The sequence below is a fragment of the Zophobas morio genome, unplaced genomic scaffold (genome assembly GCF_036711695.1).
Source record: "Zophobas morio isolate AGI-343-1 ecotype UQ-CSIRO unplaced genomic scaffold, CSIRO_AGI_Zmor_V1 ptg000046l, whole genome shotgun sequence".
NCBI classification, from domain to species: domain Eukaryota; kingdom Metazoa; phylum Arthropoda; class Insecta; order Coleoptera; family Tenebrionidae; genus Zophobas; species Zophobas morio.
In genome coordinates, this window is record NW_026972151.1 from 1282308 (window position 1) to 1303132 (window position 20825).

The 20825-nt window shown below is 33.8% G+C and overlaps 2 protein-coding genes and 1 pseudogene across 2 annotated transcripts in view; 2 read left to right on the forward strand and 1 right to left on the reverse strand.

Annotated features, from left to right (window-relative positions):
• The window catches only part of Flo2 (Flotillin 2), a 227164-nt gene extending 215851 nt beyond the window's left edge, over positions 1 to 11313 (reverse strand). The window contains exon 1 of the mRNA XM_064073967.1: positions 11118 to 11313. Coding sequence (XP_063930037.1) covers positions 11118 to 11166 — 49 coding nt within the window. The 5' untranslated portion in view covers positions 11167 to 11313. The remainder of the gene's footprint in view (positions 1 to 11117) is intronic.
• LOC135142278 (glucose dehydrogenase [FAD, quinone]-like) lies at positions 460 to 7184 on the forward strand (annotated as a pseudogene).
• A 7788-nt stretch (positions 11314 to 19101) lies between the features above and the next one.
• On the forward strand, positions 19102 to 20794 carry LOC135142283 (serine/threonine-protein phosphatase 4 catalytic subunit). Its single transcript, XM_064073969.1, has 6 exons — positions 19102 to 19240; positions 19395 to 19561; positions 19613 to 19765; positions 19812 to 20112; positions 20174 to 20363; positions 20427 to 20794. Exons 2-6 carry the CDS (start codon positions 19412 to 19414, stop codon positions 20554 to 20556), a joined length of 924 nt encoding a protein of 307 aa, XP_063930039.1. The 5' UTR covers positions 19102 to 19240; positions 19395 to 19411; the 3' UTR covers positions 20557 to 20794.
• Positions 20795 to 20825: the final 31 nt, after the last annotated feature.

Below are 20825 nucleotides of genomic sequence, written 5' to 3' on the forward strand. Positions count from 1 at the left end.
CTAATTCCTTTGACCTTTGTAACACCACTTTAATTTAATTTCACTTGTTTCTATATATATATATGATCTAAACTTTTCACATTTTTGGTACATGAAAATTAGACAAAATCTTTTCGTTAAAAAATATTGTGGATGTATTAATTTCAGACATATTTTACCCCACCTTCTTCTACGGGGTGTTTTAATATGTACTGTTTTATTTTGCTAATGTGGGATCTATGACCTTCATGTATTTTCATTATTGCGGCTAAAAGTAGCATAGTTTCGCCAGCTTCCCCAGACATTTTCAGATTTGTTCTTTAAACCGACATTTCACTTAGTAGGTATCTTTATGAAATTTAGGTCTCGAAACTTTTCTTCAGTTTATTAATACTATGCACCTCGAACTTTTAACTTACCGTGCATCAGACACAACCTTGAAAAGTGCAACCAGTTGTAGCCTTGGCACTTGTAATTCCGTTCATCAAAATATCCAATCTTGTACTAATTTGCTCTTGTTTTAAATGGTTTTGTTGTATATATTTTACCATCGAGGCTTTGTTAAAACATGTTACACTGCTATCAAACACAACAAAGTGTACTCAATAGTCACTTCACATCAAGAACTTCCTCCATTTATAGGTAAGCGAGCGCATTTTTTTTTAACAAGTAAATCGGCAAACTCTATTTCTTGGTGTTTTACGGCTCATACAATATAAGTTTCTGTTTCTGTCCGTTTGCGTTTCTGTCGTTTACTATAATTATAAAAATCGTAACTGATTATGATTATTGATCACATACAAATTTTAAATTGACGTTAACATAACTTTAAAGATAATAATTTGTCTATCCATACCTTGTAAACCTGGTAAAACCTTACTAAGATATTTTTGTAAAATCATCTAAAATGAGCAGCATATAATAAAATACCATTATTATTCTTAACTGAGTAACACACAGTAATTGATATATCTAACGATTATGAAATACTAATTACAATTATTTATTTATCTTCTAAACAAAATGAGTCAATTTATTTTATTGATTAAATCGGGAACGACTCACTTCACTTTCAGTTTCCCAAAAATCTGGGAACACAATAATGTTATTGTTAGTATCACACTGCATACATCCAAAGTGATATACATTTCTTACAAAAAATTTTATAACTTACAAACTTTTAAAAAGGAAAAAAAACTCATTTGAAACACGCGCGTATCACGCTTCTTTACGTTTACTTTAACATTACATACATATATTTATTATAGCTTACATGAGTTCTCATACAAAAGATAATTCGCAGAATCAAATTTTATAAATTTTCGAAAAAGCTGGATATGTTTTATCGTACTCTAGAGAGGGAGGGACGTTCTGCCGAAATAAGATTCCACCAATTTTTTTAACTTTTGAAAATTTTTAAATCACGTGTTTTTAAAAATCAATTTCTTAATTATTTATGGGAACTTCGAAACACAGTTTCCATGAGTGATTTTTTTTTCTGGCAATGAGATACAGTAAAAGAAGCTTGTGTCGTAGAAGCTACTACAAATAATTGAGATTTTGATTTTTAAAGATATATAATGGAAAAATTTTACAAAAATAAAAAAACATTGGTCTCAAGTTATTTAGACACAATTTTCGTCACACCTGAAGTACAAACAAATACAAATTCTTCGAAAAATTCTAAAATCTAATTTTGTGAATTTTATTTTTAATGATAACCCCTGTAAGTTAAAAAAGGATAAGTGTAGACTCTTAAAGTACAGGTAAAGACGCATGCTATGTATATATTCAAGTGAATTTTTCCATAACAAAATTTAATGATGATGTCGGCAACATTTTAGGAAAACAGTGTGAACCGTCCTTGATTTGATCAATAAAAGAGATATCCTCCTTTATTAATTTTTTTGTCACCTGTATCAGTAATTCTAAAAAATATGAAAGCATAGAAACACCACAAGTATAAGTATTGATAATATTTTGCATATTTTAGGTAGGATTTATTCAACAAAATTTTGAGATGGCATCATCTTTTTTTTTTCGAAGAGACAAACTGATATTTTTTTTAGCGATTTATCGTGTTTACGATAATCTTAAAACGTTTGTAAATTTCAAAGCACTCAATTTTGCAGTTTCAAAGTTAAATTTCAAAACGTTAGATACAATTTTGACTTTTTTCCAAAAATCTAAATGTCTAAAGTAAAAACTCAACACAGACTCATAAACCACAAGTGCAGCAGTATGTTATTTTATAAAATTTAAGTAACATTTACTACTGCAAATTTTGGAGAAGATGTCATCATCCCATTGGTGATGGGGATGATAAGACAAATTTTGATTACCATCTACAAGATATTCTTAACGTACTTATAAAATTTGATAACAATCGGTCCAGTAATTTCGGAGATTACCAATCTAATAAAAATTGACAGAGATGACAGACAGACGAAAACGCGAGACCTACTTTTTCGTACTCTAGGGGTCATGAAACGTTGAGAAAATATGAAGGCAACCATTCGTCGGATGATGATAAACCCTTTTTAACAAAACTGTCCTAAGTTATAGAGAAAAGGTTGTGGAAAAGTTATACTTAAAATTTCACAACAACAAGGGAGGCACTGGCCTTAATGTTTTCCAATTTTCCCAAATTTCCAGAAGAACTACCTTTAATATTTTCGAATTTTCCTAAATTTCCGGAAACACAATAACAAACAATCGATACCTTTCAGAAACGATAAGACCGATAATATACATAGATTACTTAGAGACCACATACGAACACCCGTCACAAATCTACAAAACTACCGTAACAAAAGAAACGACGATGTAAATAATCTTGCTACATGGAAGGATCCCAGAAAAATGATGCGCCTGAAATCTACATGTAAGTACAAGTTTGTCGTCTCTTCGGAATAAAAATTTTTGCTTTTAGTCAACTTTATCATAGTAGGTTCAGACTCTGCTCGATTAGTTATAGCTAGACTTTCCGAAATAAGTGACTGGAGAATTCTGCTGCTAGAAGCTGGAAATGGAAAAATGTGCCTTACGCCCTATAACTGGAACTATATAGCAGAGTACCAATGTAACGTTTTTCTTAGCTTGGAACAGCATCAGATGTTGTGGTCAAGAGAAAGGGTACTAGGGTGATCAATTTTATCATTTACACTCTAGGAAATATTAAGTGGGATTTTGAGCGATGGGCAACTTAAGAAAATCCCGGATGGTTGTACAAAGGCATACTTAAGTACTACATAAAGTCCGAAGGCTGATTACCGTTACCATGATATTAATGGATACTAGAGCGCAGGAGACATTTACCGGTCGGAGTTGGTGCATAAATTCATTGACGCAGGCCAAGAACTTGGTTTTCCCCGCATTGACTACAACTCCAACGTAGGATCTTTCGGAGTATGACTCATTCAAGCGAATGTTGAAAGAGATGGCTAGCGCCTTCTTACACTCATTTTCTAGAAAATTTGAGGATACAGAGCTCTTATTATTGATATTATACTGCACCCATTCCAATTATATGTGTCCTCGATAAACTGTTGACGACGCCATCACAAAATTTTGTTGCAGAAAAACTTGAACCAACGCACAACATGCTCTTTTACCTATAGTTAACCAGATCACACATATCTTTATTTTAACTTATAGGGGTTATCATGAAAAAAATTTAATTTTAAAAGAGGTGTTCTGTCTGAATAACTTTCGTCAATTTTTTTGTTACAAAATATTTTCGTTGTATGTTTTGGCAAACCCTTTACCGTTCACATTTTTTCGAGGGGTTCTAATATATACTTTACTATTTTGGTAGTATCAAACCTATGACCTTCATACATTTTTCATTCTTGTAAAAAAAAAATCTCATTGGCTCATCGACAAACATGTTTACATTATTTCGTTATTGCATGTATAAATTAAATATATTGCATATTTAAATGCATTCTTTAAACACGAGCCACGTGAAACTGCATTTGACTTTCTTCAGTATCTTTATGAAATTTCAGAATTGATTTTTTTTTAATGCATCCACACTGTAATGTTTTGCTATCAAAATTGTACTGATTTATCAGCAAGGACAAGTTTCATAAATGCGACCAGTTTACATCCTTGGCACTTAGAATTTGATTCGTTTAAATATGAAATCTGGACCTAATTCATTAATTTTTTAGATGCATTCTGTTTTTTGTTATCACCAAAATTTACATACACAACAAGGATGTGGGGATCATTACTTTATTAATATAAGTGATGGTGCTATTAAAGACAACCCTGCTCAATAAAGTGTGCCTACTTCCATACATATATAGGTAAGTAAACGTCACGTTTTTTCAAAAAGTAAAGCAAAGCTACCTGCGAGTATATTTTACACACCAACTTGTCGACTTCATGTTGTCCATGCTTCATAACTTATACAATACGAAAATGGCGGTTTGCATTTTTGTCTGTCTGTCAATTTGTGTGTCTATAGTTTTCTATCGAACTATAGATAACCTCTCTTAAGTTACTACATTCTATAAAAGTCGGATTCGATTATTTTGAAATTTTAATAAATTTTAATATTATCTAAAAGACGATTTGTCTAATCCAACAAATTAGTGATGTCTTCTTCACATATTTTCCCAAAAATTTTTGGAAACAACATCAATAACAAAGCAATCGATATTTTTCAGATACCATGCAGTACACATCAGCTGTCATCATTTTTCTCCTTCTCTCACTCAGCAAATCTGAAAATATAGCCTTTTTAGAGACAGCATACAATCACCTGTCACAAATCTACGAAAACTACCTTAACAAGAGAATCGATTACGCACATCTAGTAACATGGAAAGATTTATCCCAACCCGGAAACATGATGCCCTTAACATCTACTTGTAAGTATAAATTTATGTCTCTTCGCAATAAAAGTTCTTGCTTTTAGTCAATCAGTATGACTTCATCATAGTAGGTTCAGGCTCTGCTGGATCCGTTATAGCCAGCAGGCTCTCCGAAATAAGTAACTGGAGAATCCTGCTGCTAGAAGCTGGAAAAGGAGAAAATTTATGGTCCAGAGTACCGTTAGCAGCTTCCACAATGTGCTTTACACCCTATACCTGGAACTATGTAGGGGAGTACCAACATAACGTTTCTCTTGGTTTGGAACAGCATCGGCCATTGTGGCCAAGAGGAACCGCACTTGGTGGTACTAGCGTGATCAATTTCATGATATACACCAGAGGAAATAAGTGGGACTTTGAGCGATGGGCAGCTCAAGGGAATCCAGGATGGTCGTACAAGGACGTACTCAAGTACTACATGAAGTCCAAACATTCGAAATTGACATTTGCTGATTATAACTACCATGGTACTAATGGATACTGGAGTACAGAAGACGTTTATCAATCGGAATTGGTACGTAGATTTATTGAAGCTGGAGTAGAACTTGGTTTACCGCGCATTGACTACAACGCAAACATAGAATCTTTTGGAGTTTCTACCATTCAAGCGAATCTTAAAAAGGGCCAAAGATACACAGTTGCCAGAGCTTTCTTACACCCAGTGCGCCAAAGGCCCAACCTGCACATTCTAACATCCGCCTTTGTTTCGAAAATTTTGATTGACCCAAACACTAAAAGTGTGTATGGTGTGGAATATGAAAAAGGTGGTCGCGTATACAAAGTGAAAGCCAGCAAAGAAGTAATTCTTTCAGCGGGAACTTTCAATTCCGCTCAACTCCTTATGTTAGCAGGGATTGGTCCTAAAGAACATCTTCAAGAGCTTGGAATTCCTCTTCTTCAAGACCTTCCAGTAGGAAGAAACTTACAAGATCATCTAACTTTCCCTGCCCCAAGTTTTCTCATTGATAGAGAATTGTCGTTATCCACATCCCTTCTTCTAAATTACACAAGCATCAGGGATTTTTTACTACATGGCAAAGGTCCATACACGAGTCTCGGGGGTGCTGAAGGAATTGGGTACATCAAAACAGAATTATCTGAAGATACTAAAGACGTTCCGGATATCGAACTTCTCTTTATAGATGGTTCCTTAAATACCGACTATGGTCTCTTCAGTCGTCGTTGGATGAATATACGTGATGATATCTACAACACCGTTTTTGCACCTACCCACAACATTCCATCATGGACAATTTTCCCAATTCTTCTCCATCCAAAATCTACAGGCTACGTGCAACTACGATCAGCCAATCCACATGATTATCCGCTTGTGTATGGCAACTAAATACTTCACCGATCCCGAACAACACGACATTAACACTCTTGTGGCCTCCATAAGGTATATCCAGAGACTGGCAAGGACAAAGCCGTTTCAAGAAATAGGATCTCGACTTAACCCAAATCGAATACCGGGCTGTGAGCTGCATGTCTTTGATAGCGACAATTATTGGAGATGTGCGCTTCGATCAATTGGTATTCCTTTTCACCATTCAGTAGGAACTGTCAAGATGGGGCCTTCGGATGATCCTACATCTGTAGTCAATCACGAGTTGCAGGTCTATGGAGTGAAGGGATTGAGGGTTGCTGATTGTAGTGTGATTCATTTTGCTGTGGGAGCTCATACAAACGCTGTAGCGGTCATGGTGGGGGAAAAAGCAGCAGATATTATAAAAGAAAATTGGGGAAAACTGACGTAATGAAGTCTATTTGTAGCATAAAACCTTAAAGGAACTAAAATTTAAATTTGAACGAATTTTACTCGGTTGTTTTCAGTAGATCGCGTCTATACACACAGTCAGTTACAAGGTTCTTTCTTTTTTTACTTAACGAGGGTAACCTATGTATGAAACAATAGATCCCGTTTCCGTATGTCTGTGGTTTGTCTATATCAATTTTTATTAGACAGATAATCTCCGAAGCTATTAGAATGATTGTAGGTGGAAAAACGCCAACCAAAGGTTGTCTAATCATCCCACCAACGATTTGATGACGTCCCTCAACAATTTCCGTAAAGGTTATCTAAATTTTATAACACAATACTGTCCTGTACTCGTGGTTTATGAATTCGCTTTGATTTTATCACAAGTACTATACAGGTTTTTTGTTGTGCAATATTTTCCACGTGTTTCATGTGGGCGATCTCTCGTTTAGGCATCAAAGTGGAGTGCGATACGCTGATGGATTGTCGGTCTTATGCTCTGCTCGTATCGATTCGTATCAAATGTTGTTTTTACACTGTATTTTCTGAGTTTTTTACTTATATGTATGGTTTATGATAAAATAAATAAAACTCTGAAGAATCAAATTTTATCATTTTCCGAAAAAACTAAATCTGTTCGAGGGAAGGGAACTTCTGTCTAAATAACCTTGGATCAATTTTTGCCCTGCGTCTTTATGCTCGACGGGAGATTTATCTTTTCAAATATAAGATATTTCAAAACAATTTTTGGCTTCAAAGTAATCCTAAGATGTTTTTCATTTTAGAAACAGTCCCCTTGCCATAAATTTTCACCTTAGAATATGGAAGCACAAATTTGTTGAAATAATCCTATTGCAATACTTCCATTACTGGTGAAGTAAAAACGAGAAAAACAACATTTCGAATTATTGTCTTATTACTTTCCGAGAGTCCATCGGGCGACTTGCTACTTTCATGTTTTCTCCACATTTCAAAACCCCTAGAGCACGAAAACAGTGGTTTCCCATTTCCGCCTGTGTTTGTACCAAAGTTTGTCTCCATCACCAATGGAATGACGTCATCTCCAAAGTTTACAACAGTAAATGTTACTCTATTTAAATTTTATAAAATAAGATACCCCTGCACTTGTGGTGTATGCATCCACGTTGAGTTTTTATTCTAGACATTCAGATTTTTCAAAAAAAAAAAATGTATAAGATTTTGCAATTTAATTTTGAAACTATACAACCGATTGCTCTGAAATTCTGCAAACGTTTTAAGGTTATCGTAAGCATGGTAAATCGTTAATCAAAATTTATTCGTTTATCCCCTCCCAAAAATTTGAATATAATAAATCCTCTCTCAAATAGGCAAAATATTATGAATCTATACTTGTGTTTTATCAATGCACATCATAGTTTTTAGAATTATTTATACAAAGTGACTCAAAAAAATTAATGAATGAAGTAATATATATTACTGAAAAAATGAAGAACGACTCACTCCATTTTCCAAAAAATTTAGGAATACAACATAATTATTGCTGTTAAACGGCACTTATCCAAATTAATATATGTATAATTTATATGTCTTGCAAAAATATTCATGACGAAATTTTGTAATGAAAAAACTGACTTGAAACAAATTCTTAGCACGCTTCATTACCTTTACTTTAACTTAAGTACTTATCTTTATTTTAACTTACAAGGTTTACCACAAAAAAAATTAAGTTTGCAAAATCAAATTTTATCATTTTTTCGAGAAAGCTTGATTTGTCAGGGGCGAGGGAAGTTCTGTGGAAATAACCTTCGACCAATTTTTATATAATGTCATTTTGTTTATCAGCGTTGGTAATCAGTATTTTATACGAATAGTTTCTTTAATCACGCAGCAAACAGTCACACTGAATGAAATTCCATTTGGACCAGTTGTAAAAAACACGTATGAAAATGAATTAAAAAAAAACAACAATCCACTAGCTTAAGAACATCAATAAAAGCGGTGAGATTACCGGTTACGATCGACCACGTATAAAATCAAGAATTGGCATTGCATAGAATTCCACCGACGTAAAAGGAATACCACATATTCCACAACAGCGAAAATATAGGTGTTTGTTATTGGATAAAATGAAATTCATTCTAATAAATTAACTCATTTTTTTAGGTTCCTTTTTTTTATTTTTCTTACAACACATTTCTAAATAGAATTTTAAGTGACCTAAAGGCGACAACACTGTTCGACATACTAATTTTGTCTCTTACCCTCCGCCCCCCTGTTAGCATAGTTCGATAGCATTTATCTACGTGACCGGCATTAATTATGTGACGCCTAAACCAGTTGTATTCTTAATGTATTAATTATTTATATTATTTATTTTATATACAATTTCGTAGATTTCGCGAAACTGTCATCAGCTGTTAGCAAGAATCCTATTCCGAACAATTTAAAAGAAACGAATGTCAAAATTCATTTTGTAAAAAATCGATAGAAAATACGTTGAACTTCTGTACCAAATGAAATAAATATATCCAGAAAGATGATATAATATTTCAAAAACATTAACTAATTATTATTAAACTTTGTTTAAACAACTATAATTACCAGAGCATTTATTACGATTTCTGATACCGCTACTTCGTTAAAAAGATGTATCATTCTAACCTTAATGTTTTACCAAAAAAAAAATCTATGATTATTTAGACAGACCTCTCCTCCTCCCTAAAGTGCAGTCCAAAAAATGCAGTTTCTTCGAAAATTGTAAAATTTGATTTTCCGAATTTTATTTTTTTATGCTAACCCCTATAAGTTATAAGAAAGGTATGTGGGCAGTGTTAAAGTGCAGGTAAAGAAACACCCTGTAAAAATATGTACATAATTCTAAAAATATGAATGCATTGATAAACCACAAGCATAAGTTTTTGGCAAAATTTTGCCACGACGTCATCAACTTTTTGGGAGGGATGAACGGATAAATTTTAATTACCAATTTTACAGTGCCTAGGATATCCTTAAAACATTTGGACTCGATTACAATCGAATACAAATCCAATACAATTTTTACTATGATGAAATCCAGTTAAATTTTTTAAGGTATGTTTTCTCGAAGCAATTTGTCGATTATTCATTCCATTATCCAACGAAAATTAAACCTTTGTTGACAGCGTTTTAACTTTTTAATGGAACGTTAACATTTTTCTTCATTTTACATATCATGTGCTTTGCAAACGTTTATGTATTTGAAATATCTTCTTTCTTACAACATATGACAAAAAATCGTTGGTTTTGGAAAATCTTCACTGCATTTTTAATTTATCGTTTCATTGAGATAGGCAACAAATCATTCGAGCTTGATTATTGGTTGCTTACCTATCACACAATGAACCACTGAAAATCCATAACAAAGTTAGGTTATAATGCATTAATGATAGAAATAAAAAAAGAACAACACAAAATGTGAAACATATTGTTTGCATATGTTAATGATCATCTCACACGATAACTAGAAAAAAAACGAAGAAGTTTTTCCTTGGTGTTAAGTGTCTGCAGATAAGCTCCCCTTATCTCCCACGCCCCTTACAACGTCTGCATCATGATCACTGATCAAATTCATCTGAACTGAATAAGAAAACATTTATTTCGATTTTGTGACTTTCTTTTCCCAAATATTCATCGACTTGAAAGTTTCAATTTTCTGGTAGAAAACAAAAAAAGAAACTGTCAGACTTTAAAGTGGTTTTAGTTAAACACACTACTGGCAGTTTCGTTCTTGTGAACCTAAAGACCAGTTCAAATCGATGCTTCGTCAATAAAGGCGAAATTTCAAAATATGTATGTCGATGCAATTACTGTCAAGCGAGTTCTTCTTCTGCCTATTTTTTTACTAGCAGTTCTTATAATTGTTATCGTCTTTGGAATTCCTTAAGTTAATAATAATAATGTCAATGTCACAAATATCTACTTCCAAAGTCGTTAAAGCGGGCAATAAAAATAAAAGCTCTTTCCGGTAATTCATTACAACGTCATTTCCAAACATTATGTAATTTTAACGAGTATGCATGAACCGAAACCGGTCAGCGGGTCACTTGTTTAAATCGAACGTAGTGACGTCACACAAAATCCCCGAGAAAATGCCTGATGCAACCGGTATCTCGCTAAAAAACACCAAAATTTACACATGTTTATACGCACACCCTCAGGCCATTTTCTACGGGAAAACCCCACAGTAAATAAGGGAAATTCGCTAACAACACTCAATTCATTGTTTGTATCAAACAAAAGATCATTTTTAATCCCTTTTATCGCCCATCCCATTTAGCTTTTTAGGTTGGCGCCACAAATCCTGACCTAAATGTCAAACAAACACGGACCTTTAAATCTCAAAAACCCTCACTAAAAAATTCACAAAAAAAGGAGGCCCGCCCTCGACGACTATTCAGTATTCACATATTTCCAGTGTAACATGCAGTGAACAGCATTCGACACATCAACCCCCAAACAACCCCAATTTAACCTACCTGAAACGATGAGGGCTTCATTCGGACCGACTGTGTGTATATTACCCATTTTGCAGACACAAACACTTCCTGGTCACCAGTCAAACAACTCACCGACCGACTTTTTTCGAAATTGCAGGTTAAAAGAAAAATTTTCGTCGTATTTTTTTTATTGAGAAACAATCCTCTACAACATGCTACGAGCTACTGGCGTGCGCACGCGCAGCTGTCAAAGCGCGTATGCTATCCTAATTTTTATCAGGACTGGGCCGAATGATAATGGGTATTTTTAGCCATTTGTTGGTCAAAAATAAGGGCGAGTGTTGTGGGTTTTGTGGGATCGTATGGTAAAGTTGGTCAGTGCGCATCAGGGGCGTCCGCGTCGATAAAGAACAGAACAGGACCGGACTGGGGTGTAAGCAACAGAATTTAAATCAGGGGTGGTATCTGATGGAAATAAAAATAAATACACTAATAAATACTTTTAATGGTATACTACAGTCTGTAAAGTTTTTGGAGAACGCTAAGCAAAACGACACCTTATTTTCAGAATGTAATAACTAATTGTTGACTCATTTCATTTTAATATACATACCTACCTACCGGTATACAAATAAAAACAAAACTCCTATTTTAACAAATTATAGTATCTGTTAGTTATAAAAACGTGTTTCACCTGTTTTCGTGTAATTTTTTATTGTTATAAAATGATGCACTTTTTTGCTAATTTGTTAATTACTCCTTCTTAATTATTTAGGTTTGTTTATTTATTTATTTTTCTGAGTAAGGAAATAGTTATTTGTATCACAAGCACAAGGTCAGCCACTAGACTTTGCGAATATTAGTGAATTTGTCGGGCCGAATCGATAGATTTTTTGTCCCGATTCTTAAATAAATACAATTGTTATTATGTATTGTTTTTAACGGTAGATAATTATGGAAATGAAAATATATAAACAACCCTCCATTGCCGAAAGTAAATAGGACCAACCCGACGTCCGAGAGTCGCTTAGTGCTGAACACTTTTATCTCGTCTTTAAAGGATTTTTTTAACATTGTGTTCATTATTTACTTTATTTATTTCTAAAATAAGTGGTACATGTGTATTTTAACATTAACTTATCAGTGACAGAAAGATAAGCGATAATACCAACCGATATCGATAACAATAATTAATAATCATAAGAATATTCCTAGATTTTTGCTAAACTAGTCCAACAAATTCTAGTTAGAGACGTATCGAGAACCAATGATGCGGACCGGAAGTATAAGATAGTACACAATAATAATACGTACGATTTTATGTCAAAACCTTCTTGGACAACAAATTTAAATAATCATCCAATACAACACTGACTCTGTTGTTCCAGCATAAATGAGGAAATTATTACATTTTCAGCTATTATTCCAGTATTATGAGAAGGTAAACCGTCTTCCGAATTAAGAATATTTCTGGATATTTGTCTCCACCTACGTTTTATTATGTTAGACTAAAAGTGCTCTCTTTCGTTTGGATTTTATAAAAAGTTAAACTGTAAGAATGAACAAAAACTTTCAATTTATTTATTTCATTGTTTATTTATATGTTTATTGTTTCTTATAATTGTCCAGGTAAATAGAACTAGTTTCATGTTTTTGGGGATAAAATGAGCGATTTAATAAGGTACTGAAACATTCAGTACTACTTAGTTAATGTACACCGCTATGCAGAAAAAAAGACATACGCTTACGTTTTAGTTGTGTAATTTAATCTTTATTCTAAAATATGTATATTTATATGGTAATGTAGTAATAAGTAATAACAGTGAAAGACTCTTTTCACATAAATTAAATTCTGCAAAATTTGCTTTAAGGTCTTGCACGTTTTTCTTTTCACAATAGAAGTGTACTTTTCTTTCTATCTCTACCAAATAAGTTAAAACAAAAGCAAAATGCACGACTATTTTTTACTGCAACAAAAAAAAACGAAAACTTACGTTAGTTTTTATCTTCAGGAAACTATTTTTTCGTACTTCAACTCATTTTCCAGAGTGATGCGTCTTGTAAGTGATATGAACGATCCTGATACATTTTTTTCATATTATTTTCTGGTTCTGCTTCTACAAATATAGGATCCGGAGATGCAGGTGAGGTAAAAATGTAGGTCCATTTAAGCTCGTTGTCTTTTGTGAAATTTCTTTATTTGCTTCTTTGCCTATGGTTTTTTCAATCCACCCTTATTTTTAAACTTACTTATTAATCAGTTTTAAGAAATAAATTCAAAACACACACATTGAGGTTACCGTTGTGATAACCCAAACATCCCGCCGACGCGACGGCTGTAGCCCGCCTTAAATTGACATGTGAAAAAAAAATTGAAAACCCGCGAAAAATTCAAAAATACAAAATTTGGCCTTCGCTGTGATCGTCTAACAAAATGGAACCCTACGTTGTGTTTTTAAAAAGTGACGGGATGCGTTCAGATGCAAATGGTGGACCCCAAGGTTGGAAAAGTACCGCTAAATAAAACACAAAATTTATGGAGGACGCAAAATGATTTATTCCTCCACTGAAACGTTCTGAATCAATGCAAATATTTGAATATCACAAATTTAATAAAAACAAAACATGAAGTAAAGTAACTGGATGCAAATACACAAGTTATTATGGGCGTGTGGCGGCAAATTTAAAAATTATGGCAGTCAACAAGAGAACAAAATTTTAATAAACAAACTATGCAGCGGCAGCGGCATCAGAGGGCTATAAGAGTGTGGCATTGGGGGCGTTGTAGCGCGAGCGGAGTTTGGGCCTCCTGGTCGTGGCTATTCTCCTACCCACGCCGGTGATTCTACATATCTCAAGCACTGCCGCAAAACACTTCTCTATTACGGACATGCCATACGAGCAGGCCGTTACGGTTACAAACTCGCAGTTGAGTCCCGGCTATCACGAAGCCGACAGCATTACGTCATCTCGACTTGCCCTAACTCCTATTCTAAATCTGACAACTCGAAGTTTCTATAACTTTGACATTAAACTACAACTGAACAAGTGTTAAAGTTCAAAACGAGCAATAAACAACATTTAAATTCGACATACATACATGAGATAAAGAAAAATTGCATGAGGTGAAAAATTACAAAGCTAACAAAATTTACATAAGGGTGTGGGGAGAAAAAATCTGCACAAATTTTAATTTACCGAAAATCGAGTTAGCTTTGAGAAAAATGACGGTTGACGTTATGACATTTTTTGGCAGTTATTAAAAATTGTTATGCCTAGTTCCTCTTGAAAGTTTCAATATTTTTTGTAATAATGGAAGACTTAAATGAAAATGATCGCCGATCTGTGATTGCCAAATTTTATAGAAAGCATATGCATTTAAAAAAGTCATTCACCGTTAATCACTTCTTCCAAATAGGGATATAAAAAAGGACAACTTATAGCATTTGCAGAAGAGTAGAGAATGGGAATTCGGTAGAAAGACAAGTAGGAAGCGGAAGACCAGCAAGAAAAATGCCCCAGAAGAAGAGAGAAGCCTTAGTCAATCAAAGTCACGGTAAACTTGGTGTTTCACTAAGAAAGCTGGGACGGAAATTTAAAATCGACAAAAAGTATGTTAGCAACATATTAAAGGAGAATAATATTAAACTTGCAACTCGAAAATCCGCTCCCAAATATTCAGAAAAACAAAAGTTGGAACAAAAACGAAAATTAAGGCATCTTTCTGAATCCGCTTTTTTTCCCTCAAATGGTACTGAAATAATCATCGATGACGAATCCTACTTCACTTTTGATGGTAGCGATACTGCTAACAATAAACATTTCTATTGTAAGGAAGGAGAAGAAGTAGATGGGAAAGTGAAATTCAAACGTCACAAAAAATTTCAGTCCAAGTTGTTGGTCTGGTTGGCCATTTCTTCACGTGGACATTCTACTGCGTTTATTTGCCCATCTGGAAATTCTGTTAATGCAGATATTTATGAAAAATAGTGCATTAGGTCTCGACTTGTCCGTTTTATAAGAGAAAAGCATTCAGATGGCAATTTTGTATTTTGTCCAGACATGGCAACAGCTCATTACGCAGCTAACGTTATTGCTGCATATAATTAGTTAAACATTCCTTTTATCCCTAAGGATAAAAATGTTCCGAACGTCCCTCAACTACGCCCAATTGAACGTTTTTGGAGAAATCTAAAGAGGAATGTGTACGAAAATGGATGGGAAGCCTCGACACATGCAGAATTAAAGAAGCGTATACTGCTGAAAATACGGCAAACAAAAATATCGGCTTTTACAAATTTAATGAGCCGTATTAAAACAAAAATTCGTAAAGCAAGCAGATATGGTGCAGATTGTGTTCTTTAAAGTTGTTTTTATAAATGTTGTTGATCACATTATTAATACATGCTTTTATAATACAGTTATTCTAGTTTGAAATTTGTGCAGATTTTTTGTCCCCACACCCTTAAGATTAATATCTGCCACACTCTATCAACGATTCAAACAAAGAATTTATATGATGCTACATTATACCATGATCCAAGTGATTGGTTACTCATAACAATTTGTTTTAAGGGTTTATATCGTGAACTGTTTATTCCAAACAAAACACATGGTAAATAAACACAAAATGCATCAGGCATTGCGAGGAAGCCTCCTCGGTGATGTAGTTTTTAGTGTTGCGAGAAAGTTATCTCGGTGATATGTGTGCACATGATGATAATAACGATGATAATTCCATTGTCACATTTAATTATTAGCATCCAGAAACTTTATTCGTAACTTGATTTAATTTCATGAAATCTCCCAGTAAGTGATTTATCTAAATAAATCTAATGTCTATTAAATTGTGTTAGCACCAGTTAACGATTAAAATCCTAACCTGATCTGTGACTTTACAAATAATGAATCAAATTTACACGTGTTAGCGTCGGTCAAAAATTCATTTTTTTCCCCGATTAGAAAGCCGCAAGAATTAGCTACACGCGTTGGGGAATCACAACACACATCCCAAAAAAGTGACGCTTTCACCTCTATACCAAGGCGCCATTTTTGTCCCTACCAACCCTCTAACTGGAATTTCCTAGCGAGCTACCAACTACCCAAAAAGCATTACCGTGCATATGGTTGCCTATGTTTAACGATTTTTTTGATTGATTTTTTTTCAAATTCAAATTATTCAAATGTGATTTCGTGCCGCTGTTAATTTTTTTCAGTGCAAATTTTAATTCAAATTCGCTGGTTTATCCAGGAGGTAGAATAAGAGAAACGAAGATAATTTGAAAAAGTGGAAGGTGCCGCGCTTTCGACTAGAGCCATAAATGGCTCCCCCTTGTCGGGAAACGGGCCCCAATATGTAACAACCAAGCAAATGGTAAGATGGTTTACTACCTAAACCTGTGACCCATAGATATACCTATAACTTCTATATTACTTAATTAGTGGCCTTAAACTCAAAAGTTTCGGAATTCAAAACGACAAAGCAATATATCGGGCCTCTCTCACTTGATAAGATTGTACTCGTACTATGCATGCACTCATACTCCGTGTGAATTGAAGTAGGTATCTTATTAATCGAAACGTTATCTACAATGTCTACAGTACCGACTGGAACTTATTTTTCGTCATTTTCGGATGCCTGTGTATTGGTTTTACTCTAGTTTTTGCTAATAATGTGTTAGCCGCTCTTAAGTCCTAAACAGCAACTATCAAAAGTAATAATAATAAATAATTAATAATTATGTGGTTACACTGAGGTTATTTTATGTTACTGGTACAATGAACCATATTCTCTGTGTTATTTTATTTACATGGGTTCACCCCTATAAAAAACGGACGATATCATCTCAAAATTTCACAATATGCTTACATCTCATTTGAATTGTGGAGAACTTCTGTAGGTACACATAATTCCCATGATACCCCTTTTTTTTCAAAAACCGTTTAGTTAATTTTCCGGAAATTCTAGGAACACAATACTGTTGTTGTTTAGTGTTACAATATATATAATAGGTAGTGAGATACAGTGGCGACCAAAATAAAGTAGGAGACCTCTTGAAAGATTTTTTTTTAATTTAGTTGTGTACACTGGACTCACTTGAATAGGAATTCATCACGGCTGCTGTATTCATTAACAATGACATTTAAATGTCAATACAAATTTGAAATTTACATTGAGGAAAGAAATGTGTCCAGCTTTTTTTTTATTAAAAAAGTTTGTGAAAAAGATTTCACTTAAAACACACGGCATAACATTATTATTAGTAATAGTAATTTAATAATCCACCCCCTTTTTTTCACTTATTATTATTACTTTTAAAATTTATCTATCAATTGCCACCAACATTTTGACCATGCCATTTCAAAAGTTTGCGAACCATGATTTTTAGAGTTACAGATATAACAAAAAATGTATGGACCATGGATCTACCCATTCATGCAAGGGGAGTTCTATTTTTAAATAACTTCAGATCGATTTTTCTACTTAGTTTTATTTAATTTAGCGAAGTATTTATCGAACAGAAAAATGGGCACACAGTATTCAAAAATGCCAACTTGTTTAAACTGTCACAGTTTTCATTTAGTCTTACCATAAAATACTATAAATAAATAAACTACTGATAAATTTGAATTGATTCCAGTCCAGTTGGTCCTTTCACATCTGGCTATAGGGCGACGATCAGTCAAACTGTGGTAATCAACATCCTGTTCAAAATTATAATTTTTTTCGACGCAAAGTGATTTGTAATGCATTACTTTTCAAAAAATGTAATGAGTAATTGTAACGAATTACTTTTTTTGAGTAATTCCGTCACTTTACAATTACTTTTAACTCAAGTACTCAAAAATATTGTTTTGTTTTTCTATACAAATCATTTACCTGTCTTGCTGGGATTATAAATACCTGGTTTGTCCCCATAAAGACAAGCCCAGTAGGGAGTTAAAATCTAAAACGCGTTTAGCAAAGAATTTGTTAACCATAATATACATAAGCTCTTCATCATTTTAAGGGTGAGCTCAGGCATATTCCAGCATAGGGAAATACATATAAACTTCTGCCCAAGTTTTTACCAAAAGTACACGTCCGATTGTAATAAACCATTGAAATGAGTATAAAAAATCCTACCCAGACTGCTTTTCCGTTTTTAAAATTTTCTTGTCAAAAAAAACTACAACGCGTTAAAATTGTGATGAGTATGAGATTATCTGGTTTTCGCTATTTATGGATCGATTTTAAATTTTCAAAAAGGTACATTACTAGAAATTGTATTAAAAAATCCATTGCGCTTTACAGAAATAAAGCATTTTATAAATAATTGAGTAAACAGGGGCAGAATATTTAAAATTAGTGATCAAAAAAACATCGGCCATTTTTCTGGTCCACTCAAATCTATAAGAGGTAACCGATAGAGCCCGTCCTTTTAAACCCCTCATAATCGGACAATTTCAATCTTCAATTTTTGGTAAAATATGTAACATGTTGCCCCACAACAGTTCCATCTAGCGCCGCAGTGGAAAGGATGTTTAGTGTTGGCGCGGATGTTTTTAAGACAAAACGTTATGCCTTAGCTGACGAAAATTTTGAATGCCAGTTACTATTGAATTTAAATTATTAATATAGTCCTCTTCATTTGATTTACTGATGTGAATATGTAACAAATGCGTTAGTAAAAAATAAATCGCTCACTGCCTTTTTTATTCTAGCACGTTTTTTCTTGACCCTCTGGACCCATAGAACAAATATCTAAAATTGTGTCTTCATCAACTTTTTCAAAGTGCAAAAAGTAATTGTTATAGTAATACATTACTTTGTAAAAGTAATGAGCAATTGTAATGAATTCCTTCAAAAAAAGTAATTTGTAATAAATTGTAATGAATTACTATTGTTACTGAATAATGAGTAATTGTAACGCATTATCTTTTTAAAAGTAATTGTTCCAATCGTTGCTAGAAATGGACTGATTTCGTGAAGTCTGAAGGTGGAAAATGACTCATTCTATTGTACCTCCCCGACTGCTTTGGAATCTCTTCCAGTCCTGACCTGTTCCTCGTTTGACGTTTCTTTGCCGGGACGTATGTCTTAGATAAGGTTGTTTGTGGTGTGTTGGTGCAGTTGATGGGTCCTGCTTGAATTTTCCAAGAAATCGGATTGATAAAAAACGGTAAATCCACTTGTTTTTACAAGTAAACAATCAGTCAATAATAAAAATCCCCTAGTTAATTTCCCAGGTCACTCCCTTGCATACATAACCTTATTTTGTTTATTTTGTAGATTTGACGTTTAGTTAAAAGACTATTAGTTTTATTTGATTTTAGAAGTATTTATAAGCATAATGGGTGATACGAGCGATTTAGATCGACAAATCGAACAGTTGAAACGATGCGAAACGATCAAAGAAGGTGAAGTCAAAGCTTTGTGTGCGAAAGCTAGAGAAATCCTTGTTGAAGAGAGCAATGTACAGAGAGTAGACTCACCTGTTACAGTAAAATGTTAATACTCATTCAAATAACAGAAATAAAGGGTCAAATTTTAGGTGTGCGGAGACATTCATGGCCAGTTTTATGACCTTAAAGAATTATTTAAAGTTGGAGGCGACGTACCTGAAACAAACTACCTTTTTATGGGAGACTTCGTTGACCGCGGCTTTTATAGTGTTGAGACTTTTTTACTACTGTTAGCGTTAAAAGTAAGCTTCGATTTTCGTGAAAACATGGTCTAATTTGTTGCTCTAGGTTAGGTATCCTGATCGCATCACCTTGATACGAGGTAACCATGAATCACGTCAAATTACTCAAGTTTACGGATTTTACGATGAGTGTTTACGCAAATATGGATCAATCACAGTATGGCGCTATTGTACAGAAATTTTTGACTATCTTTCTCTGTCAGCTATCATTGATGGAAAAATCTTCTGTGTTCATGGTGGGTTATCACCTTCTATTCAAACTTTGGACCAAATTAGGGTGATTGACCGAAAACAAGAGGTGCCACATGATGGACCCATGTGCGATTTGTTATGGAGTGATCCCGAAGGTGTGATTTCTGTTTTTTTCGTTTTGTACAGAATCAAGCGTTTTTTTGCCTTTTTTTTTAGATACTCAAGGATGGGGCGTTTCACCTCGAGGCGCTGGCTATTTGTTTGGATCAGACGTAGTGGCGCAATTTAACTGTGCTAATGATATTGATATGATATGTCGAGCGCATCAGCTTGTTATGGAAGGTTACAAGTGGCATTTTAATGAGACAGTTTTGACAGTGTGGTCTGCTCCCAACTACTGTTATAGGTACACATATTTTATTAAAAATTTCGCAAAACCCTAATTCATAACGTTGTTTTAAATTTATAGATGTGGCAATGTAGCAGCTATTTTAGAACTAAATGAACACCTTCAGAGAGATTTCACAATTTTTGAAGCAGCTCCTCAGGAAACTAGAGGCGTGCCATCAAAAAAGCCACAAGCAGATTATTTTCTATAATTTAATCTTTAGTTTATTGTAACATATTATGTATCTTGATATAACTATATTATTTCGTTTCCTTTCATAATGGTTCCAGGATCTTTTTGTAGGTTTTGATTTTGTCATTTCATGTGTACTTTTTTTTGTATATTTAGTTTCGTCATCTAAATTAAACTGTACTTAGCGTAAATTAATTTATAAATATTGTATTCTACCGTTTACAGACTGCCAAATAAATTTTTTTTATAAAGTGGAAGTGGTTTTTTTTTACGGATGTTCCCGACTAC

Coding starts and splice junctions, on each gene's coding strand:
- LOC135142283 (XM_064073969.1), top strand. CDS start 19,412: ATGGGTGATACGAGCGATTTAGATCGACAAATCGAACAGTTGAAACGA. Junction 19,562..19,612: donor GAGTAGACTCACCTGTTACA/GTAAAATGTTAA, acceptor GTCAAATTTTAG/GTGTGCGGAGACATTCATGG. Junction 19,766..19,811: donor TACTACTGTTAGCGTTAAAA/GTAAGCTTCGAT, acceptor TTGTTGCTCTAG/GTTAGGTATCCTGATCGCAT.